Below are 27,251 nucleotides of genomic sequence, written 5' to 3'. Positions count from 1 at the left end.
AATGACTAAATCTAACGTAACCATTGTTGATCACAGAGATTTATCACTCAACATTGCAGCTGGATAGCTTTTGAGCCTCTTTTGGCTCATTGTTTTTGTTTTCCGGCACATTTACTGTATTGTTCAGTGTCACTTTTCTCACGAATCCTTGTTTTCAGCAAACAAGGCGATGAACACGCTGTACTCACCTGCTCAGCACCAGACAGCTCCTAGATAAAGTTATCAAACAGGTGGTGAAAACAGTCAAACATTTAGCAGGAAAAAAAGCAAGATATTTTTCCCAGCAGTTGGTGAGAGATTAAAACAGAGATACAGTGCCAGTGAATATTGGACTTATATCTGTCAGCTGGCCAGAAACGTGACTCTTAATGGGATGATAATAATAATGTTGTTGTGCGACTGTTTGCGTGGAGTTACAGCAGTTATGGAGATAACACATGGAGTCCACTAGAACTGTGATTAGTCAGCTTTGGCTACTTGTGTTTTCTCTCCCACAAGTTTCTGATGCCAGGAAAGAGTGCAAGGCTTGTGCTCAATGTAATTCCTGCTCTCTATCATAGTGAAACAATGTAAATACGGGAACTTCATGGAGAAGTCTCATACTGAGTAATCAAGCAAAGCATACCCTCCCACCATCACTCATATCACAAAGTGAATGAAAGATTGTAAGCACGTATAAAAGCACAATACTGCCTGATCATGTATAATACATCTGTCTAGAGTTGTGGTGATGCTATCAACAGGTGAAATCAGATACTGGATTACAAATCAAAACATTCCTTGCTGTTATCTACAGCAGGGCTCCTATTTAATCCTTTGTATCAAATTATAAATCCAGTTTTTATTACTTGTTGGCACGTTAGCCATAATATGAAGTTTTCTGCCCCCTAGTGGCCAGAAATGAGGTAATACACCTTTAAAGGGTTTAGCTGCTGATAATCTGTATTTTTCTTATAGTCAACAAATTTCATGTTTGGAGCCAAACCAGCAATGAATTGATCTACTTACAAGTATTGTGTGTATATATCTTATTCTTCTGTGCTGTAGACCTCCGTTGTTGTCCAAAAACTACTAAAAACACATCCTTCACCATTCATTTGGTCATGTTAGTCATCTCCGCCAGGGGTAAGTAAGCCTGGGGATCACGCGTTTGGTCATGTGTGTGCGTGTGTGTATCTGTCCGCAGCTAATCTCATATACCACTGGACCCATCAGCCTAATATTTTTTGTGCACATTTATGACTGAATGCTGAAGGATCTCTCGTGGTTGCGGTGATTCACATTTTTTTGAAAAACCTGTTTTATAACGCCATTGACTCCTCTTAACCAGAGTTTTTTTTCCAGTTTGGAATCTTGTTTCCACCAGTGACAACCAATCATGCTTTGTTGCCACTTTCGATCAATCGGTGCCAAATCTGGTACCTTGAGAGCTAGTTATGTTGTGAATTCAATTAAATATTGATAATATTCCTTATGAGCCTATTGAAGAGCTTAAACTTTCGTCTTTTCAGCATTCCTCGCCATTTTACGATATGCGTTATGATATAACAAACAGTTGGCTAGGCTAAAAACAAGGTTTAATTAGTCTGTTGCAGGCCACGTTTTTGTAATCTTTGCTGCCATATTGACTGTACACACCTGACGGAGATCTGCCCTCTACTGAGTTTACTCTTCCAGTTTGTTTAGAAACAGCTCCAAAGACTAATAACAGCGATCACATTTCAGTCTCCAGAGAGTACCTCTGTGAAAGGTGGATGCCACTGAGTATGTGTGGCTCAGTTTCACTAGCTTGTTGTGCTACATGTCACAACCTCTTGACTTTATACTGAAGTTATATACTGTTCAGTGTAGTACATATGTGCCCAAAACTCTTTGGGGCCAAGGAACATGTCACCCAGTGCAACAGTGTGCCTTATTAACATGTTTTTAATAATGTTTGGACAATGAGAAAAATATAGAAAATCACCAGCCATATCCTGTAATGTAAAAGTTTTGCTGTTCTCTCTCAAGAGAGTCAGTGAAGAGACGGTACCTGTAGCTGGTCTAAACACCTGGTGTCTGGTGGGTCTTTCTACTAGGATCAAAGGTTATTTACGTCTGCAGCAACTGTGTTTCCTTTTGAGTACATTTTTTTAAAAACTGGCTTGTTAGCATGACTGAACACAATGAATAAATCAACCAACATTTGATTAAAAAGAAGGGACTGTTTGCTTGGGAGGTACAGTAAAAGAAAGAGTCTTGCAAAAGTGTGGACCAAGAAAATTGCATCGTAATTAGTTTAAAGGCTTTGTTCTCATCTTTAAAATATGAAAGGGAAAACCTGGACCTTGTAAGAATGGAAATTCATAAACACACACGCAGGGAAACATGCAGCTTTGCAAGCTGTTTTCATTGAACGGTGGTGGATATTTAAGTGAAAGGAAGCCATTCCGGTGGTTTCACGGTGGTGTTAATGCAGCTGGATACGGTGTTGGTTTTGTGGCGGGTGAAAACACAGGTGCTGATGAAGCAGGGGAAGTGCTTTACAGCCTGTAAATAAACACATCACCTGTAATTTCTGCTTTAAAGATTTTGCGGCCTGCCTGCTCTGGTTGGTGAGGCTGAATGTTACCGTTGGCAACACGACAGCTAACTGATATTTTAATCTGTTTTTTAAAGAGTGTCCCAGCTTGTTGTGATTGCCTGTTTTCCGTCCATCTGCGAGCCAATCCCTCCAAACTGACAATGACATCAGGTCCTTGTTTGCAGGTCCTCTCTGTTGTGGCTTGCTCTGACGCTCCTCTAGTGGAGAAACATTCCTGATACATGTGTGCCTGCATGTGCGTTTTTGTGTGTAATGAAGTACAACAATAGAGCATGGATGGTTTCTGAGGACAGAGCGTGACTGGATATTTTTAGGGTGCAGGCCCTGAATCGAGGAATTGTGCCTTCAATTCATTTTAGTTTCCTACGACTCAATCTTTTCATTTCCTCTGTAAGTGAATCATAGCTGATGGGATAATACTGACCACATGACTCACTTATCCAGCACACACTTCCTCTGAACATATCGCTGAGGAGAAATCCTCTCTTCTCATATTTTCTGCTTTTATTTTCCTCCCTATGTCCTCCGCGGGACCTCTGGGTGCTGGTTGCTGTGTGACACCCATAGCGGGCCTGTTTCGGGCTGTCTGTCTCAGGGTGATGGGTGCTGCCGAAGAGGGGCATTGTGACTCCCAGCGAGAGGAGGGGAGGGGAGAGGGTTGGGGGGGTTATTGTCCCCAAGCCTGCGGGAGCTGCCATGCACTCCGGGGCCAATAGCAACACAAGAATGCTGACAGGACAAAGGCCATAACTCCATTCTATAGCAACACAAGCGGGGCATTGTGTTCATACAGGCACGCACACACTCGTACACGCACATGCATGCATTTGCCGTTACTACAATAACACACACACACACACATACAAACTATACCGGAGCAAACTATGCATCTATGCAAGCATGCCAAACACTCATTCATCAACTAGTTTCCCACACCATGCAACCCCCCACAGGACATCTCCATCACAGGCTGAGAATGGCCAGTCATTCTGGGGACAATGAGTGAGCCAACGAGTAAGAGAAAGAGTGAGAGAGCAAGAGAGCAAGAGAGAGAGAGAGAGAGAGAGAGAGAGCGATGAGGTCCCCGGTTCAGCTGCAGCAGTGCATGTGTTTGTGCCTCCCTGTTGCGTCTATGCTTCAAGGCCAGTTCCTACCACATAAAACACCTCCTTCTCTTTCAACCTGAAGGTCTGCGCTGAGCAGTGTTGGAAGAAGTATTCAGATCCTTTACTTAAAGGGGACGTATCATGCACATTTCCAGGTCTATATTTTTGTTCTGGGGCTCTATTGGAACATCTTTGTGTGATTTACAGTTTAAAAAAACTCCTTATTTATCTTATACTGGCCCTTAATACAGCCCCTCAGTTCAGCCTCTGTCTGAAACAGGCTGTTATAGGTCCTGTCTCTTTAAGGCCTTCCTACTGATGAGCCCACTCTGCTCTGATTGGTCAGCTTATGGGGGTTTCCTGGAGGCTACGTGAACGACTGTAAAAGGATTTCACTTCTTTTTCTCACCTTTTACTCTAAATATAAACTTCTTAAATACATCCTTACATGTTGGAGCCCGAGTCCGAATCCCATAGAACAACTTTAGCGACAAAGACTAAGGAACGGACGGCTGTTTGTCGGCATGTGCGAACAATCTGATGTCATCACGAGGAGGAAGTAGAGGTAACATGAAGCCCTGGCTTTTGACTTGCAAGGAGCATTTTTACATAGGTTCACCTTAAGTTTTGGACCTTTAACATCTAACATCATTACAGCATAAAAATAACAGAAAACCCACAAAAAGCATGATATGTCCCCTTTAAGTAAAAGTATCTGTACAACAATGTAAAAATATTGTACTTTTGTAAAAGTACATGAGTATTATCAGCATTTTTGGCATATTTCAAGTATCTAAAGTAACAGTAGAGGTGGAGCTAGTTTTAACTACTTTATATACAGTTCAGTAATTTAATCCAGTGGCTCCCAACTGAGGGGTCGTGACCCTTTCAGTGGGTCATTAGATAAATCTGAGGGGTCATCAGATGATTAATGGGGCTGGAACATTTTTTTGTACTATTCTCTAAACTTTGCTGTTTTGGTGAAGTAGAATTGATATGACCTCATTTGGCCACAAACCATTATTTAAATGAAACCAGCTGAGAGGTTTAGAGGGAAAATGTGTTTTTGGTGGAACTGCTAACGACTCATGACAAGGAGCTCTGTCTAGACACAACTTTTTTGTAAAAGTTGGGATGCACTAGAAGGATTTTTAACAATTCATTTTGTTTTAAAAGTTTATAATATCCCTTTTTAAAGTGAAATCTTTGTCCGTAAAATAACCAGTAACTCCAGCTGTCAGATAAATGTAGTGAAGTAAAAAGTGCATTTTTAGAGGTGTAAAGTAGCATAAAATGTAAATACTCATGTAAAGTACAAGCGCCTCAAGATTAAGTGCAGCACATGAGTAAATGTACTTAGTTACTTTCTGCCAGTTGCACCGAGGCATTCCCCCCAGTCACATTCCTCTTCCCTGTATGCACTCGTTCAACCCTTCCCCTGCTGTCTGGAAACAGCCCGGCAGAAACTAGGAGGAGCCGTGACCCCTCTGCCACAAATCTGTGAATGGACCGTGAATGAGGAAATGTGGGTACAAGAGGCTATCCGGCCTCGGCTGCGAGAGAAAACATCCATTCCTGCTCACCTCTCGCTGTCGAGGCGAGGCCGGCAGACAGGTGAGTGACCTTCGACCTGGCCTGCTGCAGAGCGCCGCTCGACGCGCCAGGAATGTGTCCACACCTCTCAGCCAACCACGTCACGGCGAGTGGGCGAGGAGGCGGCAGAGAACACGCACTCCGCCTAAACCCAAACAGAGTGTGTGTGCTCGCCCCGGCCTCTCTGTTTTGGTCTACATTCTGTGGCGCTGTGTGAATGTAGGGGAGAGTGTTTTGGGAGCGAGAGTGATGGATGACTTAATCTGAAGGGACACAGCGAGAGGAAAGAGAGGTGTGTGTGTGTGTGTGTGAGAAAGAGAGCAGGGTGATAAGGATATTTTTGTCCAATTTATGTGAAGTATTTCAAGGCCCGGGCAGTTATATCAACTGTTGTTGAGAGTCGGTGTTCATGTGACTTGAGTGTGTCTGGAAATAGTTCTGCTCAGAAAACAATGTTTCAATGATAAGGAGAGGCTGCTGCAAGCTATTAAAGGATAATTCATTGCAACTTGGGTCTTATTTTCAGAGTTTTGGCAATCGCTACTATCAGTGGAAATCTTGTGCTCATCAAGTTAATTGCTGAGATGTGATCGGATGTAGCAATAAACACAAGCAGTCAGATGATTGCACAGGTTGTAAACAAACTCTCAGATATTAAAGGGGACATGCTTTCTGTGGTTTTCTGTTATTTTCATACTGTTATAATGTCTGATGTCTGTGTTAAACATGGTCAAAGTTCCAAAACTTGAGGCGAATGTGATGTGAATTGGTTGAAAATGCCATCTCTGTGCAACTGGTTTTAAAACGAGAACGGTGTAAAAGGACCAGTGTGTAGAATTTAGTGGCATCTAGTGGAACAGACTTGGCAGAAATGGAACATAATATTGATAAGTATGTTTTAATTAGTGTATAATCACCTGAAAATAAGAGTCATTGTGTTTTCGTTATCTTAGATTGAGCCCTTTATATTTGCATAGGGAGTTTCTACAGTAGCCCAGAGCAAACACTGGCTCTAGAGAGAGAGCCTTTCGCGTGTTTTGCGAGTTTCGCTACCACTGTAGGTTCTCCTACGTGCTAGGAAGGAGATGGGAGGGGCTGCAATCTGCAACCTCACCACTAGATGCCACTAAATCCTACACACTGGTCCTTTAATGTGCAAAATAATGGCTACATACATGATATCATGCTAAAAGATTGACGCTAAAGCTGTGGCTAAACCTTTAAAATATAAGACTAAGTTGTCATACACCGGATTAGTTTTGATATTACCATACACAAGGACAAAGATGAACAATAATATTTATATAGATATATACAAATAATACTGTACATGAGCACAAAGGAAGGAATAACAAGAGTTTTCTGAATTCAGCAGTGGAGTGTAATATGATGAATCAATATACATAACGCTGTATCATAAACATTGGAACGGCTGTTTTTGATGAGTACACAAACCTAAAGAAAAGCTGCAGAGCTGGACTGAATCTGGACTGTGCTCGTAATATACGTCTGCGTTCAAACATTCTCTCTCACATGCACACACACACACACGCACACACACACATTCGCAGGCAAATACATTCACGTTGGGGGTAAAACCCATTCACTCTGATTTCAACACAGGCACACCTGGACTGGCTAAGATTTAACCACCTGTAGTGGCTTGTATGGCTTGTTCAGCGTCACTCTGGGTGCTTTGCACATTACGTCTGCACACACACACACTGCTGCCACTGCTGTGAGTGTGTGTGTGTGTGTCCACTGTAACCGAGCACACACAGGGAATGGACGAGCTCCATCCACAGTCACACCACACATACTGTGATTGTGTGTGTGTGTGTGTGTGTGTGTGTGTAAATCCTCCTCTCTTTTTGTGTCCATATGTCCTCAGTCCATCTTCGGCTAAAGTGCTGCAGAGAGGAAGAGAAGTTTTGTGTGTTTTAATGTATGTCAGTGGGTTCTGGGGGGCATTCAGTCACTCAGAATAGAGAACAAATTGGCCATAGCGCTGAATTCCTCAATTTCTTGAGCTGCAGCAGCGACAGCAAAGGAAATTTTTTTGCTTGAATCTTACACGGAAATGTAAGAGTGACAGTTTGCTCAGATGTGAGACGGATATGTCTTAATAAAATTACGTCCTGTGTGCTTTTAGCTGACACAATCCATCAGCAGAATCATGCTCTCATTGGACAAAGCAGAGCAAAGGAAGGGTTTCAATCGTCAGTCCGGTCCTCCAAAATCTGCCCCCGCCCAGTGCGACTTAATCCACATCTGGAGGACAAGATAACACGAATCCAGTTTTGTCAAAAACAGTCTCATCTGTCCATGTGTCCGTCTGTCCTCCAGTGCTTTCGCCGTCCGTCTACCAGTTGCAGTCTTTCTTGAGTAGCGCAAGGACTTTGCGCCCCAAGCTGGCTTTCCAAGGCTTGACAAAGCTCTTCATGTTGACCAGGAGGCGACCCTGCTTACGGTCCGAGTGGCCCGCCACCAGGTACTCCACCCCTGAGAAAAACAAGGTCAACAGGTCAGACATACTTTGCCAAGCAGAAGGAATTTAAATTTAAAAAAAGGCTGCCAGATATCAGGATGTTATTGGCCTTGATGCCAAAGCCAAGAAAAACACTTGTTCCTGTTTCTTGTTTTCTCTGTAAGCCTGCACACTGGCAACATCTTGACACCAGATATTGTCCTATTTCCGAGCTGCAGCGTTCTTCGACATTTCATAACATTTTTTTTCTCACAGATACCGACTGCTTTGCCATTCGAGTGCTGCTGGAACGAGTTTTCTTTGGGCTGCATGCAAGCAAACATGTGTCATTAAGAGATGTAGCTGTTTCTTTTCTACTTGTACAGATGGGGGTACAATGTGAATGTGTTTTTTTGTTCTCCGTTTCAAACCCAACTGCCAACAGGAGGTTGTATCAACAAATCGGCTTGTTTGACACATGTTGTCGTGAAGGATTTGAGAGCTTTGTTGGCTCCCCTGAAAGCCTTCATGACTTTAAACTACCTATTACACCCTGTTCTGTACAGATCTGTAGATCTTTAAGTGCGTCTTAGAAACACAAGAATTCCACCTTGACACTTGACAAGTGTGTGAGGTATATCCAGCTGCAGGTATCCATAGCAACAGCAGCTGCTGCGGTTACTACTTGCTGACAGTTAAGCTATTTCCTTTTTTTGACTCAGCTTTTGACTTTTTTGACAGCTAACTTTAGGATCAAACTGAAGTTGATGCAAAATAATATTATTCTGTATTTATTAAATGCATCTCCTCGAACTCTGTTGAATGTGATGAATTCAGAAGGATACGACTGCTGCCAGTTCAGCTCAGAGAAGAAAAGCGTTCATGTAAAGTCCTTCGAGTAATTAATGCAGACAGGTGTTTTTTTTTTTTTACTTTGGTGCCATGTTGTGGACAAACCCTCCGCTACACATTCAAATAACCTACAGAAATCAGGTTAGGACTTTAATTATGGAACAGGGTCACAGATTTATAATGAAATCTTCGACATCTTTAGTTAAGCTATCAAATTGTCCTTGTTGTACTTAGTTATGTCGATGTAGGCGTTAATATTTTTTATTTAAATTGTGGTGATGTGTTTTTGGATTTCAGGATTTAATTGCTTATTTTGATGTTGAATGTCTGGTGCTTCTTTATGTTTCTTTGTGTTTTAAACATCTTGGGACCATGCTGATTTTGTGTTATCCATCAATAAATCATATCATTTATCCTTCTGGTCAAACAGATCAAACAGCACAGGAGTTTTCTTGTCACTTAATCAAAAATCTGATATGATCCAGACACACTCGGATACTGTGTAATAAATACAATAAAGCTTGTTTGATTTATTGTTGACCCGATAAATCTGATACCAGCATCAAGACACATTTGATCATATTTTTTAAAACATATGCATGAATATATCGTCCTTAATTTTTATCCATTTCAATCCAAGATATCTCATATCTGTCTTTAAAACCTGGCAGCACCTTAATCTTCACATCCGAGCTGCACTGGAGGAGGGTGACAGTAATAATAAGTGAACGTATGCGTGTGTCTCACCTGGGTTGAGGATGGGGCAGGTGCAGCCCCGTGCCGTCCAGGACTCGGGGTAAAGGGTGACCCGACCCCGCTGTATCTTCACCTTGGCGTTCTGACTGAGCACCTTCTGAACTTTGACCTCCACCTCAGCGTGGGAGCCCTTGTCGTGGGCTGACAACACCTTCACCTTCAGCACTGATATTGGGGAGGGGATGTGAGGAAGAGGCGAGGGGAGTCAGGTGAAGGAAGAGCCAAGATGTTAGAAGAATGAAGGTGAACTACTTTTCTCTCAAAGTGTCAAACTAACGATCACTTTCAACCCAAAAATGAAACTCCGTCATCCTGTTTATCACTTGCCAGCTATCGGAGGAGATATACTCCGCACAAGAGGATGAATTAAAGGTGGATGAAGTAGAAATACAGCTGCTGTGTGCTTGATGTGTTTGGTAGCTGGACAAGCTTCAAAGGAGTTTTATCTGATAATGACAGCTTTTTTAATTGGAACTGTGCTGTTTATTTATTGCTATTGCTCATGTTTTTATTACCAGTAGCAGTGATGGCCAAAACTGCAAAAGTAAGATCCAAGTTTAAAAAAAAAAACAACAGAATTATCCTTTAAGTGTCATCCAGGGGGGAAAAAGTTAGTATATTCTAATCACAGACACAGTTATTTACAGTCCAAACAGTATTTCTGAATTATTCCATTAATTAATTTCATTAATATATTTGATTTTTGACACTTATTAAAGTCTTGGAGTGAAATCTGGCTGATGAGTTATGTGTTGAAGTGTGTGGAGTTCTTACCGTACGCATAATTCATAGTGCAGAAGAGTTTACTGTTGGTCAGGGCTTGCTCTTTGCACTCACACTTCTCTGCAGGGGACAGACACAGGAACGCATTAATATTTGTACCATAACTGATGTGTTGTGTGTGTGTGTTACTCTGTGTGTGTGTGTGTGTGTGTGGTCTTAGATATTGTACATGGTGTCCTAAGGATGCGAGCACAGTGTGTTTGTGTGTCCAGTAAGGAATGTGCCTATGAAAGCTGCAGTTACACGGTGGTGGTGGTGGTGGTGGCGGCGGTGGTGCGGGGGGTCTGAGAGAAGGGACACTTGGAAACAGTCCACACACACACACACGCACAAACACACACACACATAATCTTTGTTCCATGTCCTTCTGAGGCCCTATCAAGACTTTCATTACTTAACCATTAACGCTTAGTCACTGGACTGTGGAAGAGGATGAATACCACCCACACACACCCCCCCCCCCCACACACACACACATACACACACACAGTTTCTGTATCTCACCTGAGTAGTGGAGGGCAGAGAAGAGTTCATCCGCTCTGAAGATCCTGACCGGCTCGCTTGAGTTTCCATCTAAGTTGTACAGTTCCAGATCAGAGCTGCAACACAAACACACTACTCCATTAGCACACACACAAATCACATCACAAATGTTGAACTACCATATCTATTATATGAGAATTTTTGATAAGGTTTGATAAGATCTAGCCGGTGTTTGGTTTGTCCAACATGTTGCTCCGGAGCAAGATATCTCAATAACTACTGGCTACAATGTCAGATCTATATTTTCCTTTGACAAATATGAATTATTTCAAAACATAATAGCCACACTCCCATGACTCTTCCATGACTTTTGGGGAATTTTATGTCTTAATTAGACACATTAGAGAGATGACAGGAAATGAGGGAGACCGAGAGATGCAACAAAGATCCCCTGTAGGATTTGAATTATGTTGCAGCTCATGGTAGGTGTCTTAAAGGGGACATATCATGCACATTTCCAGGTCTATATTTATACTCTGGGGCTCTACTTGAATATCTTTGCATGATTTACAGTTAAAAAAAACTCCTTATTTATCTTGTACTGGCCCGTTATGCAGCCCCTCAGTTCAGCCTCTGTCTGAAACAGGCCGTTTTAGCTCCTGTCTCTTTAAGGCCCGCCTCCTGAGGAGCCCGCTCTGTTCTGATTGGTCAGCTTCCTCCAACTCTGGAGGCTACATAAATTAACAATAGCAGTAGGATTTAACTTCGTCTTCCTTATTTTACTCGAGATAGAAACTTCTCAAATACCTCCGTACATGTTTGAGCCTGAATCCGATCAGAAATATGCGAGTGGACAACGTGAACGACCTTAGCAACAACCTTAGCAACAAAGACTACTGAACGGACGGCAGTTTGTGTGCATGTGCGAACAATCTGACATCATCACAAGGAGGAAGTAGAGGTGTCTTTGCAAATGAAACGCTCAGAGAAGGCTGTTTAAGCAATGTTTAACATAGAAATCTGACACCATAACAGTATAAAACAAAAAAAAAACACAAAAAGCATGATATGTCCCCTTTAATCTCTAAGCCAACGGGGACGCCAGATCTCTGTGAATCACACTGTGGACCTTTATAGAACCCAGAGCATTAATCCTAACTGGTAAAACAGTCTCACCATAAGGTCCATTCAGTAACTGTTCTTGAACTTTTGACTGTATCACACAATGTTCGTTAAAATTTGCAGATGTTTACTTTTCTATTTTCTGTCAGAACTTGTGTGGCATTTGTTTTGCCAAGTCCTGTTCCCAACGTCAAGAATGAACTAGCACCACAATAAGGCCAAAATTTCCACTTTTACACAAGCATTATTGTGGTCAGATTGCAATAAATTCTTTTGAGCCTTCAGGGAAAAACCCGTCAGGACAGAACGCAAGAATTTAAGACACTGAACTTTTTGTCTTTTATTTAAAAACACATACAACAGTTTCTGCACATGAGAAACAGCTTTTATAGATTTGGTACTGCTTTTAAATCTCTTTTCTATACTTTGTCTCCTATGTAGTGCATGCATCATTTTTTTTTTTACTCACCCAAACATGCAGTCTCCAGTGAACGGATCACAGTCGCCTGCACAGTCACATGGACGGCAGCCATATTCGTGGAAACCCCAGTATCCCACCATGCACCTGTCGCAGTGGGCTCCACCTACTCCTGGTTTGCAGATGCAGTTTCCGTTGGAGGGGTCACAGAGCGAGCCGTCGGCCAGGTGGAAGGGCATGGAGCCCAAGGGATGACAGTTGCATGCTGAGAGAGGAAAAAGTTGAAACCGTAAATATAAACTTGTTTCTACATGTAGCATTTTATCATCGTTTTTCTGGCATTTTTGCCTTTTTTTTTTTTTAGATAGCTGTCAGCGGAGAGTAACAGGAAATATGAGGAGAGACAGACAGACAGAGGGATGGCGTGTTTCCAGGGCGTGAAAGACAACTCCCTTCCTTATTCAGAAGGTCCTGGCTCCGAACGGAAAAGATGAAACCGACTAAAATTTCAAACCGGCTCGAATCCAAACCAACGGCTCAATTTATCATTAATAAACCACAACTTAGTATTTCATCAGTCATCAGTTGTTCTATTTGTCTTTCTGGTTTTGTTGCCGGAACTTCTGATACAAAAGGTCTGTAATCCATAAATAAATCATATATCCTACTGGTGGAACAGAGCAAACCGACAAAAACAAACACTCTTTTGGCCTGTGGTTGGCGGCTATGATGTACTATAAATGTAATAATACACTCTGAGTGGGGCTGATATTGGACTAGGAGGAGAAAACATCTCTCATCTGCCTTGCCTTTTTTTATATCAGAAGACCTAGTTGTGTTTTATTACCACTTAATCAATCAGACATGGTCCAGACTCTGATACTGTGTAATTGACATGGTAAAGCTTGAGCTATTTATTGTTGACCTGATTAATAGTATACCAGCATCGAGTCTGATTTTTAACATATATGCATGAATATATTGTCCTTAACTTGTGTTAAGCGTTAAGTTTCAAGGTGATTATTTGTCATAAATTATCCAAAATATCTTGTATCTGTCTTTAAAAGCTGGCTGCTAATCTTCACCTCTGAGCTGTACTGAAGGAGGGTGACAGTAATAATAGGTGAGTGTATGCGTGTGTCTGAACTGGGTTGTGAATCTTATACCGTTTATGTTTAAAGTTTCTCTCGTCTAAACTATTAACTGCTCCTGCAACAACTCAATTTATCATAAAAACTTTCTTACTAAATCTATATATAAGAAAACAATCCGGACGTAAAACAAAAATCAAACCAGATGAGTCCAAAGGTCCTTTTTAGCTAATAGTTTACTGACCTGCGAATTCTAATTTATCACCACAATTTAGTATTTCATCACTCATCACTTGTTTTATTTGTCTGTCTGGTATTGTTGCAAGAACTCTTAATACAAAGGCCCCTCTCTTTTTCTTATCTCAAACACACCTCTCCAGCTTTCTCCCTCCCACATGTCCCCTCTAATTGTGTGCTGATATGGTGTTCCTTAAACAACCTCCAAAAACAATATACTTGCTCTGCACGCACACACAAACACACACACACACACACAGAGTACATAACACTCATCCGTGTTTCCCCCCCAGCAGTCTGAGAAAACTAGCGTCTGCTGTCTTTTTCTTTTTTTTTTTTTTTGCACTGTTGTGAACACAGAGACCCTTGCAGGAGGTGTCGGGCCTCCCCCATAAATCTGTCCCTATCTCGGGGGCAGACGGGGGGGGAGGACGAGGGTGGGGCGGGGGGGGGGTGAGACGTGGTGACGGAGAAGTAGAAGACGAGGAGAGAGAAACAAAGAGGGGGTGTTGTTTTGGAGCCATTTCTCTGCAGTTTAATGATGCTTGAAGCCTCACTGGCAGTAAATGACTCCGAGTTCTTACAGTAGACCCAGAGCCTCGTCTCCCTGCGCTTTTAACTCCTTTTTTTTTTAAATGAATGCTCTCTTTGATTTTAGATCTAAGTGGAAAATATAATAAAAAATCAACTTTTAGTCAAACTTCTAATTTGGGAGGTTTGTGTTTTATCAAACCAAAGTTCATTAAGTTCACATGACATTCAACTGTAAACAAATAACACAGGCTGAGATTGACCTTGGAAACAGTAGCTGACAAAATAATCTCACCGCAAGGTCCACTGAGTAGCCGTTCTGACGCTTTCATTCCCGTCACACAGTCGTCTTCGACAGATGGAGTTTGCCCAGAAGTCATGAATTCGTAGATGTTTAAACTTTTTTTGGGACGCTTTAACGACTTCTCGCACATGTTGGCTTAAAAGCTTAAAAGAGAAACTATGAAGTCTTTTTAATTATTGTTCCTATACCAATACAGTGTCGCTGCATTAAACCTTTACAGTCTTTTCAGTGTGTGTCCATGTTTTTCCCAACTTGGCAGCTCAAACGCACAGAAGTCATGAAGGAAACTCATATTTTCTAACATTTGAAAGTTAAGTACTCCTGCAGTGATTCCACAGATAAGTTTCTAGATAAACAGCAACACTTTCGAGCCTATTTTAATACTTTATAAATTGATTGATTTAATGACTAAAATGCATACGAGTCTGCACTGCAGAGCACAATCATTGAGGATAAAAACACAATAAAGCCTAATGCTGTATTTCCACTGTTGTTGTACTTCCAGACTGATCGGCTGATTATGACTTTAGTACTGAAACAATTAGCCGATAAACAATCAATTACCAAACTTACTTTTCTGGTTTTTATGAGGCAAAACCGCCAAACATTTCTTGTTTCTAGATTCTAAAATGTGACTATTTGTTGCTTTTCTCTATTTCATATCATTGTAAATCAAATATCTTTGGGCTTTGGAGTGTTTGTCGGACAAAACAAGACATCTAAAGACGTCACCTTGGACTGTATAAATTAAGATTTTTTAGTATTTTCAGACATTTTATAGACTAAACTACAAATCAGCTAATAAAAATCAGCAGAGTAATCGATCATGAAAAGAACTGTTACTTGCAGCCATTTGGGGGCTGCAGTTTTACAAAATATGTGCAATATTATAATTATATCTCCTGAATTTAAGATGTGCTGTACTTCTGTGTTGTACAGGGTGAGTTGAGGGTTAAACTTTAAAAATATATGGATGTAGAGTTGTATTTTTTTGCAGAACTTCCTCAATAAAAAAGCACTTCTTACACATATAAAAATAAAGATGTCACATCGGTCCTACTGAGTTCCCCGACTTTTATTAGGCGAATCACACGGGAGAACAAAGATAAGATAAAACGTATCATAAGACTAAAGTGAACAGTATCAATAAAATCATAAAGATATCGCATTTATAGACGAGGTCATGCGCAGAAGCACACACGGTCGTCGGACTACTGAACACACACTGACCCTTAAAAGGCAAGAATTTAATTTCCAGACTGAGAGAAGCTAGAGGTCTAACATCAGTCTGAAATGTGTGTTTAGTTTGTGTGTGTGTGTGTGTGTGTGTGTGTGTGTGTAGCTATACTATTGTTTAGTGAGTAGCCTGCTCTGCTAATAATTAACAGCAGCACCTCAGTCCCATGTAAAGCCCAGACACGTGTGACTATGTGTTTGGTAAGTATGTGTGTTTACATAACTGTGTGAGCATTTGAAGGGGTCACGACACAAGGACTCCTGTATGCAAATGTGTGTGTGTGTATATATATGTGTGTATGTGTGTGTTCAAGAAAGCTGCGGGATCTCTGACAATGAAAAATTTATGAGCGTGTCCTGAGACATGACAGGACACCTGCCTGAACAACCACTAAAAAAGCACCCAGTGTAGGACAACAAACTCAACACACACACACACACATACACTGTAACTTTCCCCCGCTTAAGTGTTTTGGTGTGTACGAGCTTGCGTGGAGTATTTTCTTTCCCGGGCCCCTCGGAGCCTGGTATGAAAAAAATGTTCCTCACGACCGAGGGAAATTCCTCCATTGTCAGCGAGTGGCTGCAGTGGGATTTCACAACCTGCACCTTTGTCTCAGGGGTTCTCCAAGCATGCCATCGCTCCTTTTTTTTTCTATTAATCAGACATCAGTGATGGTTGTTAGCACTCCAGCCTCCATAGTTACATTACAAATGAGTTTTCAAGTGCAAAAAAAAAACCCTTCATGGAAACCACCACAACTCTGACAGATAAAAATTGGATGTTTCCACGCAGGTGTTTTTGTATGGTCTGGTGCAAAATGACAGTTGTTTTAAATTTAAAAGGACATGTTCACAATTTTTCAAGTGTGTTCTAAAACAACAGTCAGGCGTCCATATGTACAGTGAAAGAGGTTTTCCTCGCTGTAATCAGTCCTCCTGTTTATACTGGCTATTAGAAGATCCTTCAAATGAGCTTTCAATGTAAGTGATGGAAGCCAAAATCCACAGTGTGTCCACACAGTCATTTAGTGCAAAAAATTTAAGTTTAAAGTTGATGTGAGGCTTATATGAGGCTTCAGCAGTCTGTGTTAGTCATATCAAGTGGATATTTGACACATTTACAGTCTTTTTAGCATCAAATTCCCTCTTTGTGTTTCCTCGGACAGTGTTTCCCTGTTGAGCTGTGGTGGAAGTATGGAACTAAAAAGACTGTAATGATAAAATATATCTACTTGATTTAACTTATATGGACGCTGAAGCTTCATATTAGCTCCAGATAAACTTTTAAATACATTTTAGCACAGGAGGAGGACTGTGGATTTTGTCTCCCATCACTTACATTGTAAGTGCATAATGAAGGGATCTTCTAATGGTCAATATGAACGGGAGGAATGATTACAGCAAGAAAAACCTGTTTCAATGTTGGGCTCAGACTTGAAAAACTGTGAACTAGTCCTTTAATGAGACATGTGTGCGCATAAATGAATACACACACACACATTCGAGCGCACAAGTCCAGCATACCTGCAGGACTGAGCTCACTGGGTCAAATCTGACAGATAATCGGAGGGAGAATGTAGCCACTGCTCTGTGTTTATAGATGAGTATCTCGTGTTTACTTAAGACTCGTCTCATCACTGGAGGGCAGCACGCCGCGTGACCCACCCACCCACTCATACACACACACACACACACAAAGAGGACCCTCACACATTTACTACCGATGATTACCCTGAAGCTACTCGAGCTGTGAGTCACACGTGAAAAACGGCAAAACATGCTGAGATGGACAAGCAGGCTTGTGTGTTGAGCTTTGAGTCAAGACGAAGGTATGCCGCCATCTGATGATTAACTATGGTGTAAACCTTGGACGCAAGCGTGGGCCGTCTGCGGTCTCTCTCTCTGTCTCTCACACACACGCACACACGCGCGCACACACACACACACACACAGAGGGCCAGGTGCCCATCAGGAATCAGCGTCATCCAGCACGTCCCAGCTTGCGATCGCAGTCCTCGTACATTCCTTGCGAGGATGAAATTGCTGTGCCAGTGTAGTGTATATGAGGTTAATGTTATGATTCACATCAGCAACATTTTATCAACACTGATATGATTAATTGCGCTTCATGACATTTTACGATGTGTTCTACACGTCACAGTTGTGGGTTTCACAGTTTACTAAAACGTACGGTATGGCAACGTCCCTGCATCTAATGTTACCAGTGAAATTCCTGAAGTGATCTCATACAAATAGCATCTTGGGTGCTTAATGGAGGAATGACTGAGATCATTAATTACATAATATGAGGTAATCTGATGTGAGATGATTTTTTTTTTTTTAGATATGACCGTATTATACATTACCGGAAAAGTTTGCTCACTGTTTGAATGATGAGAGTGGAAATGTGTGGCATTTCTGAACATGAACAAGAAATTTCAGCCCACTAAAACAAAATCCTTTCAAAATAAAATTAAACAAAAAACACATAGTTTATCTTTCAGGTTTCCTGTACTCATTGTTTAAACAATAGGAAAATGATGGATGTCATGGTTACAGCAGATGCAATGTACTGCACTACATCTACAGTATATGTGCACTGTCAGTTGTATTTGAACAATTCATTCAGCAATTTATGAGTTTTAAATGCCAATTATAATTGAAAATTAGACAAATTTCAACACTGGGAAAACTGGTCAAAGTAAATTATTTCACAGTATGCCCATTTCTTCCTACTAGACTTCATCACTGACTGACAAATTAACTGTTACACCTTGGTGTAAGTTCAGTAAATTTACCACATTGGTGGTGGTCACAGTCTCACACCAGGGATTCTGTTATTGCTGCTTCTCAAAATTCAGACCACATTTCCCATAATCCCATATTGCTCGCTGACGAATTAAGGCTAGGCTATTTTGTCCTCCTCCTTGATTATTTTTTTCTCTTCCTTTATTAAAAAAGATGAATATATAGGAATGGATTTTTCCTCTTTCACTTCTTTTCACTTCTTGTTCTGCTTTGTGCTATAAAACAAACAGCATAAAGATCCAACCCAGATGTATAAAAGGTCAAATTTAGTGCAGCAGTTGGCAAAGGTTTGCTGATTCATGTTTCGTAAGAGGTACATGATGTCTGTTTTGGTGTGAGTGTCTTACGTTTGCAGGAGTCGGGGGCGGTGGTCGGTCGCTGGGGGTCTCTGAAGAAGCCGGCCTTACAGTTCTGACACTGGCGTCCTTCGGTGTTGTGCAGACAGTCACACACGCCTCCGCTGCGCTGGCCGGACTCGCGCCACGCCGACCAATCAAAACGGCAGCTCTGAGCGTGTCCGTTACACTTACACTCTGTGTAGGTGAGAGATCACACATCGTCAGGAATCTGCTGTCAGTAACTTTAGTTTGCCATGTGGTGCAATATCCTAGTAGATATTTTTGTTTCTTACAGCTCCCTCTTCTCCCCAAATACATGTCAGGACTTGGATATAACATTATTTTACTGTTACAATAACAGCCCTCTTTGCAGTAGGAGTAGTAAATAGTGGTTGTTGTATTTTGTTCGTTCTCGTATTTCTTTTTGATGTTGATATGATGCAATATTTGCTCAACCAATCATGACTGACAAAACTGCTTTCACTGACTGAAACCTGAACGTTGTATCATCCTGAGCAGTGCTGAGACTTAGCTTCACAAACTTCTCCCCAAAAAAGATTAAATAAAAGCAGGACAAGTGACTATGGCTATGAATTACATAACATTTTATTAAATATAGAGCTGGAAATGAGCATATTACCTATTATGCTCTATATTTTTATTCTGAGACTCCACTAATATTTAAAAAAAACTCCTAATTTATATTATACTGGCCCTTTATGCAGGCCCTCAGTTCAGCCTCTGTCTGAAACAGGCAGTTTTAGCTTCTGTCTCCTTAAGGCACCCCTCTCGATGAGCCCACTCTGTTCTGATTGGTTAGCTTTCAGGAAGCTGTATCAGAGTCGTGTTAAGTTACCGCTGATGCAAACCCAACATTTCCTGCTTTACTGCTTCATATTAAAAATTACTAAACAATGGGAGACTTTTACTATGAAGAATTTACAGGAAATTAAACATGTTCCTCACTGAATTAGCAGAGCTTTGTTAGCGGCGCTAAAAACCGGGCGATACAACAACATATGGAGATATTTGGAGCTCTTTGTTCAGCAGATCAGTTAGAAATAATGCAGAGACAAATAGTACAAGCATAAACAAGCAGCTCACCCCCAAGAGGTAAACAACTTATTTTACTTTGCCTTGCTGTGTAATGGAAAAACACTCACAGCGTGCCAGCTCAACTTGAGTCATGGCTCGGTGTGACTACCCTCAAAACAATGGAAAAACACCATAACGTTAGCGGAGCGGAGCAGTGAACTCGTGCGCTGTGTGTGGATCAGATGACCATATATAGAAATCACGAGCCGAAGACAGAAAAAACTGTTGGAAACCGAGTTTTCAGAGCAGTCTGAAGCCGGTGCCTTTTGCTCACAGGGATTACTTCTACATACATTTACCTCATTATTTGCCACTTTGGTCACGTTTAATATGAACATCCGACATTGTAACATTATATATATATGACTGAAAATAAGGAAAAGCATAATAGGTCCCCTTTAACTTCCTGTAGTGGAAAAGGTGTCAATGTTCGACTCACTCCGACATTCTTGCGGAGCCCCCGTCAGTCCGTCAGCGGGCTGCCAGGGTCGGTCGTTGTAGAGAGGAGCGCATTGCTCGCAGTGATCACCTGCAGTGTTGTGTCTGCACACACACTTCCCATGGACCTGAGAGAGAGAGAGAGACAAAAAAGAGAGAGAGAGAGCTCATTAGCAACAGCCGAATGATAGACAGAGGTAGAGATGGAAGGATGGGAGGAACAAAGAGGTCAGTGTGATGGAAAGTTTCCCACGTGAGAACAAGCCTGTTGGAGGTGAGGACTTCCCTCTTCCTCTTGATTTAACATTTCTTCTTCTCTCTCGCCTTTTCCACGACTCTCTGTCTCTTTCTCTTCTTCTTCTCTACTTCCTCTGATTTTCTCACTCCATCCCTCTCTCAGTCTCTCTCCCTCGCCAGAAATTAGTGAATGGAGATTGATTGTTTGGCTTCATCACTGGAAACAAGAACGGGCCTCTGGTCTGAAAAGCCTGTGTGTGTTTGTGTGTGTGTGTGTGTGTGTGTGTGTGTGTGTGTGTGTGTGTGTTTACAAGTGTGTGTGTATGAGACGAGTGCAAGTATGCAGCACTGAGAGCACAATAACAATCTCCTTGTCATTCCTGCGAGCTGGAATGCCATGCATGCTGGATAATGATTGAAGGGGGGGGGGCAAGGCATCTGAGGAAGCTCTTTATTTGTTTGCGTTACACCGTGCAACTGTAATGTAGGACACACACACACACACACACACACACACACACACACAGAGTTATACAATGATTACAGAGGTAGACACACACAAAAATGCTCGCTAATTTCACTAAATTCGTTTCCCACGGTGTGCGTTGTGTCATTACCTCACAAACAGCTCTGATTCACACACACACACACACACACACACACACACACACACACACACACACACATAGAGTTAAACACATCCACATGCTATAGGAATACAACCAACATGTCCTCTGCCTGAACTGACCCCAGATCAGTCCAGCACTGTGCAGGTGAACACACACACACACACACACACACACACAAATATATGCACACATGACTGATTTTACACACATCACACACCATTTCAATCACTCTAATAGGGCAAGCAATTGCATAAATGAGAGGTAGGCAGGAGACCTAATGACACATATCGCAAAAAACGGAAGAAGGAGAAGTAATTAATGAAAGTTGAAGAAGTCCAGAGTGGAGAGAGAAAAGGAGGGGCATGGAAAAAGAAAAAAAACATGACAAGAAGGAAGGAAAAGAAGGGGAAAAGGCCAGCAGCAGCTGGCTCAGATCCAGACAGCTGGTATTTCAACCCATTTCACATGTTTACCATACCGTGATACGGGACAATTAACACATGTACACACTGAGAGCTGCACACACGCAAACCATGTAAACTTGGCCATACAAAAGACAGAACAGGGCTGGACTGATACAGGATTTTCAGTGCTGACAGATATATCTCTGGAGGCTGGTGATAGTTAGTATGTTTAAATTTCACCACTTCCATGCCTAAAAAGGATAGTTTTGTACTAACATAACAAAATCCAAACACTCTGGGCTTTTTGTGTGTCAACTATGATACACTACATGGGATGAAACCATAAGTTGTTGTGCCCATTTTGATCCCGACACCCTATATCTGCCATGTTGGGCTCATGAAGTCACCCACTGGTTTGCATTGGAGCCGTTTGAAGCCAAGAGTTGCAGCTTATGGTCGGCATCATCTTTTCCATTTGGAGCCAGGACCTTCCTAATAAGGAGTGCAGGGTGTTGCCTTTTATGCTCTGGAAACATGCCCCGCTACCTGGGACTGAAGCTAACACGGGGCACACTCGGGCTAATGTTGTGCTAACAGAGCAGGTATCATAATCAAGTAACATTAAACTTAGTGAAATATTGCAACAATGGTCCAACTCAGTGCGAGTGCCAGAGCCAACTGTCAATCACAGCTGTCAATCAACACCCACACGGCACACATCAAAGCTAGTATAAGTCTTCAAATCTTATTAACGGAACAATAATTTCCAAAATGACCACCAGCACACTTATTAGAGGGCCTGGATTAAGCGATTGAGACCACAATGACTCGTTGACTTAGTATTTCTGGAGAGAAGTTGAGGCTTTTTGAATGGGAGTCAGTTGGAGCATCTAGTGGCCGTCGGTGACACTCTAAGGTACTTAAACATTGACTTCAGCCTCGAGCTGTGGTAGTTGCTGCTTGGTTGGGCTATTATCGGGCGAATAGCATGGCGTCTGAACCTGGTACAAGGAGAAGAAATTGAGAAATTAAGTGCAAATCAAATGAATCAAATAGTAAAGAAGATGGAAAAGAGAAAGAGATGTGGAAAGAGAGGCAGATTGTGAAACAGAAAAACACACACACACACAAAAACACACACATCCTGGCTGAACTAATTGCTGCTAACGCTCCAGTAGCTGTCCCTGGACGTCATTATGTGTGTGTGTGTGTGTGTGTGGCTTTGTGGCAAACTAACAGACAGTGTAATCACCCTGGACCACAAAACCCCATGTGGGGGGACAGGAGCGCAAAAACACAACAACAAACAAACTGGTCCCTTCGTCCTTGTTCACACTGTCTGGGCAGTAATGACTCGACGTATCAGGGCCACTTTCACACACACACACACACATGCGCAGACACACACACACAGAGCAGACAAAACATTGCATGCTTAAGCACACACACCTCACACATGCAGCAGACCAAACAAACATAGTGTACATATATGAATAGAACAGAATAGAAGCCTGCATTGTATGTTCAGTGTATACACATGTATGAAAAGCCCTGAAATACACACACACACACACACACACACACACACGCACACGCACACACACATTCATGCCCTTCCCATCCCTTCCTTGAGTAATCTCTGCCCTCATCTCCTGTCTTGTGCTGCTCTGCTTGTTTGGGTTTTGCTAGAAACGTCGGCTCTGGCTCGAAACGGAGACACAAAACAAACTGCTGATAGGCGGGAAAAGGCACTTATATAACCTCTGTGTGTTTACCGAACGCTCCCGCATGGCACATAGCAAAGCGACACTCCGATGACCTGAGGTAATGTTGTCAGCACAGTCGAGAGGGATTTACTGTTCAAACTTTAAGTCTTCTGTGCAGTTAGACTAATATTTGTGGCCGATTTATGTCGAGAAATGAACTGGTGCTTTATATTACACACAAATAAGCATTAAAATGTTTTATCATTATTATTAGCATGGTGCGCAGAGGAGAGTTTTACAGTCTCGTTGTCTAAATACGGTTTAAGAGGATTTTCTATCCCTCAAAAGAAGGAAATCCTGATGAAAACACTAGTAGAGCTTCTTGGAATTTCTTGGCATGGAAATGGTTAGATTTTAAGATTTAAAGAGCTTCAGCATCCTTCCAAAAACACATATGAATCGACATGTTCATTCATCATGTAAAATACCGAACATATTCCCTGTTTCATATCAGTATAAAATATGAGCACTTCAAGATTTTTCCAGCTGTTGGGGCTTGTCTTTTTTATTGTTTCATACACTAAATGACTGATTGAATATTTGAAAGAATGAGCAGTAACAAATTTAAAAATAATCATTACCATGAGCTCTATCTGCATTATTCTTCATAAACTGGATCTTATTATTGTTAGGGATGTTCCAGTGAAGGTTTTTGGCCCTGAGTCTGACTCAGTACTTATATTTACCTCAATAACACAGCTGCACAGTGCATACTCTAGCTACATCCTGAAAAATGAGATAAGAAAGAACATGACCTGGATGTCTGACAATCTTCAAAGACAAGATAGAACGTAACTCATCCCGAAAGAAATTTTTGTGCCAGAGATGTTCAGCTATAAAAATATACATACATTCATAACAGCAGAAGACACGCAACACTGATCGCAGCTGTAGCTACTAAATTTGGCACAACTTATTCTTTACATGCTACTTGATCCAAATACTGCTAGCCCTGGTTCAAAACTATAAAGTCGATTATCTTAAATTATTGATATGATATGAATGAAAATGCAAGTGGGAGAATGTGACTCATGAAATTGATGTGAAGGCTCCTCACTGTCTGGTCTTGTCAGAACAACAAACACAATCAACTTGCAATTGTACAGCATTGTCAGAACGAAATGATCTTTGGCCGAGCACAGACGACATCTCGCAGAGAGCAAATGTTTAATTTTGGGCTTCCGACAAGTTACTCACGGAATTCACATTAATTAACGACAGCTGATATAATCTACCGCTGCAACAGTTTTTCATTTTAACCAGTGAAAGCGACGGTAAAAATGAGAAGCTGCAACACTAATGTTTTGCACACTCCGATAAGACAACAGAAAAAAGTTGGCAAAAGAGGTTAGCTATCAGTAATTATATGAGATATAGCTACTGATAGCTACCAGGGAAAGCAAAAGTGATATTCTCTTCCTCTTTTGTTTGTGCAATCGTTGGCACACTACCTTCGTTTCGTAAATCGAGCCTTCATCTTCCCGAGAGATCGTACCCGGTGGCAGACAGGATTGCACAGTGATGGCGAGACTTATGGGGAAACAATCTTAACGCTGATAGTGTCAATAGTCTTTAGCCATTACACTGTGCAATCAACATTTACATCATACTGATAAGTTAAAGCAAAAAAAAGTCTATTTCCACTTTAATCTGGGGAGTACGATGTCATCATAACCAATATAAATGATGAAATGCTGGAAATAAAACAAAGAGATCTTTTCAGGCTGTAAATTCTGTGACACACTAAAAAAATATTACTTGAACAAACAATAAAACTGCATCAGAATTAGTTCAGGTTGAGAGTTTCCCATAGAGATCCAGCCACAAATTGATCAGTTCTTCACTAAATACAGACTAAAATGAACCCGCATCATATTTGTCATGTCAACTCTGACTGATTTCTCATAAAAGGCCCGTATCCATCCTTCTGTATATTGTAGTACCGCTATTTATCTAATGTCTTTGTTTATAAATGTAAAGGAAACTCCTTGTTGACTCTCACTTTCCCTGTCGAGCTTCACTGATTGCAGCTGAACAGGCACTCTGCTTCAAAGCCGTCCAGCGATTCTGTTTGTGGAGATGGCTGCGATAGGAACCCGGCTCTGAAACACTTATGGTTGATCTCTAGCAAAAACACTGTCTGTTCACACCTTTATCAACGCGCACACACATCAACACCATCATTAGCCCTCAGATGAGTCAATATCTACATCTATCTGGTTTGTTCCTATCAGGAAAGGGGGCTGTTTATCTGACCAGACAGAGCTAGAAGACCAGAGGAAGCAGGAGAGAGAAAGGTGATCCCCCTCCACCCCTCCTTCAGTCTGTTATTAAGACGACTGCCAACACAAAGAGACCGAGAGGCAGAGCAAGCCATTTATTCTGGTATCAAGCTTTATAATCTTGATTTACATAAAACAAGTGAAAAAATCTGCCCATGGGGTGTGATTACTTCGTGATGATTATCAAAACAAGTGAAACTTGAAGAATGGAAAGAAATGTCTAAACAAGGCAGCTTAAGGACAAGTGTTGAATTGTTCAAACTATTTATCCACTGCTGAAGACAAAGATGCAGTTGAAATCTCAGGAAAAAGCGAGTAGAAAGTTTTATTTGGTCAAACAAGTGTATCTAGGATTACAAATGAACATTCACACTAAAGTTGACAGATTCAATTGTATTTTTATACTTGTAATTTTTCAAAAAGCATTTTTTTAAAGTTAGTTTTCAAAATTTACAAGCAGTCTTTGACCACTATTGGTGCTATGGAGCAATATTTTTATAAGTGCGTTCCTATTTCGTTTGTGCTCTACTTGCACGTGCAAAAGGATGCACATATACTGTACATGTGCAAGTGATGCAATACATATTGACAGCAGAGGGTAAATGTGTACTACATGCTATTCCACTGACTGCAGTTGGTGGCGGTAAAGTGCCAAGAATGTAGCAACATGCTAGCAAAAGGCAGTTAAGACTGCTAGCTGCTGCTAAAATTTTGGCCTTACAAATGTTTTATAAAAGAAGAAAATACATTCAACTGATTTGTTAGTGAGTAATGCAGAATTTAAACAAGTGTTTTAGTTTACATGGAAACTCCACAGTGTACCTTTAATAGTAAAGTACGATTTGGCGAAATATTCTTAACTCAAGGTCCACTTACCTGCTTTTTGTGGAGTTCTCAACTGCAACTCACAGTCTTAATGAGAGGACGGAGTTCGGATGCCATAGAAATATACAACCACCTTATATCATGACTCACGTTCCATACTTAGGTTATGTGATAATAACTGAACCATCTCCATGACAACTGAGCAAAGTCTATCCATTGATAAAGACCATGAGATGTGGTTGTGTGTGTTTTTTTCGATACACTCACTCACTGCACTTCTCTTACCACGTGGTTGGTGCGGTCTCTCATGGGCTGGTACCCCGGCGCAGGAACACACTGCTCGGCGTGTCCGTTACAGAAGCAGCTTCCCTTCACTATCAGGTCATAGATGGCAAAGTGTCGAGTGGGAAGGGCTTCATGTGCGGAGGTGGGGTCTTTGGCCTGGCAGGGGCACGACTGGCGCTTCAGCAGCCGGATTCGGATGTTGGTCACCCTCAGCTGTTGCTGACCCTCCATCCCGAACGGATCCAGGGACTCCCACTTTGGGAGGGTACGGTAGATCACCTGTCAGACAAAGAGAGAGAGAGAGAGAGAGAGAGATCCAGTGTCAGATATCACAATGAATCAGCTACATATGGAGGTTGTTTCATCTTCTGATTTTACGGGAAAAAGTTCTTTGTAGAATTGGTGTTAATTTAATAGACTAAATATTTTCCAGGCATCAAAAAAACACAATCGAGACCTACAATCTCACCAGAAAACACATCACGATTTAGTTCACAAAACCAGACGTCTGTTTTTTTTTTTTTTACTTTGATGAATGTGATTTGATGCAGCCTAATCTGCATTTTTTAGCAAGTAGA

At 41.5% G+C, this 27,251-nt stretch overlaps 1 protein-coding gene across 1 annotated transcript in view; it reads right to left on the bottom strand.

Moving 5' to 3' along the window:
- Positions 1-6,565: 6,565 nt before the first annotated feature.
- The window catches only part of ntn4 (netrin 4), a 29,126-nt gene continuing 8,440 nt past the window's right edge, over positions 6,566-27,251 (bottom strand). Inside the window, exons 3-10 of the mRNA XM_042403524.1 lie at positions 26,674-26,952; positions 20,247-20,373; positions 18,722-18,907; positions 12,216-12,429; positions 10,646-10,740; positions 10,133-10,201; positions 9,350-9,523; positions 6,566-7,785 (exon numbers count right to left, since the gene is read on the bottom strand). Of these exons, the coding sequence (XP_042259458.1) occupies positions 7,646-7,785; positions 9,350-9,523; positions 10,133-10,201; positions 10,646-10,740; positions 12,216-12,429; positions 18,722-18,907; positions 20,247-20,373; positions 26,674-26,952 (1,284 nt within the window). The 3' untranslated portion in view covers positions 6,566-7,645. The remainder of the gene's footprint in view (positions 7,786-9,349; positions 9,524-10,132; positions 10,202-10,645; positions 10,741-12,215; positions 12,430-18,721; positions 18,908-20,246; positions 20,374-26,673; positions 26,953-27,251) is intronic.

Source organism: Thunnus maccoyii, chromosome 23 (assembly GCF_910596095.1).
Source record: "Thunnus maccoyii chromosome 23, fThuMac1.1, whole genome shotgun sequence".
Classification (NCBI taxonomy): Eukaryota; Metazoa; Chordata; class Actinopteri; order Scombriformes; family Scombridae; genus Thunnus; species Thunnus maccoyii.
This window is presented reverse-complemented; position numbering and strand designations above follow the sequence as displayed.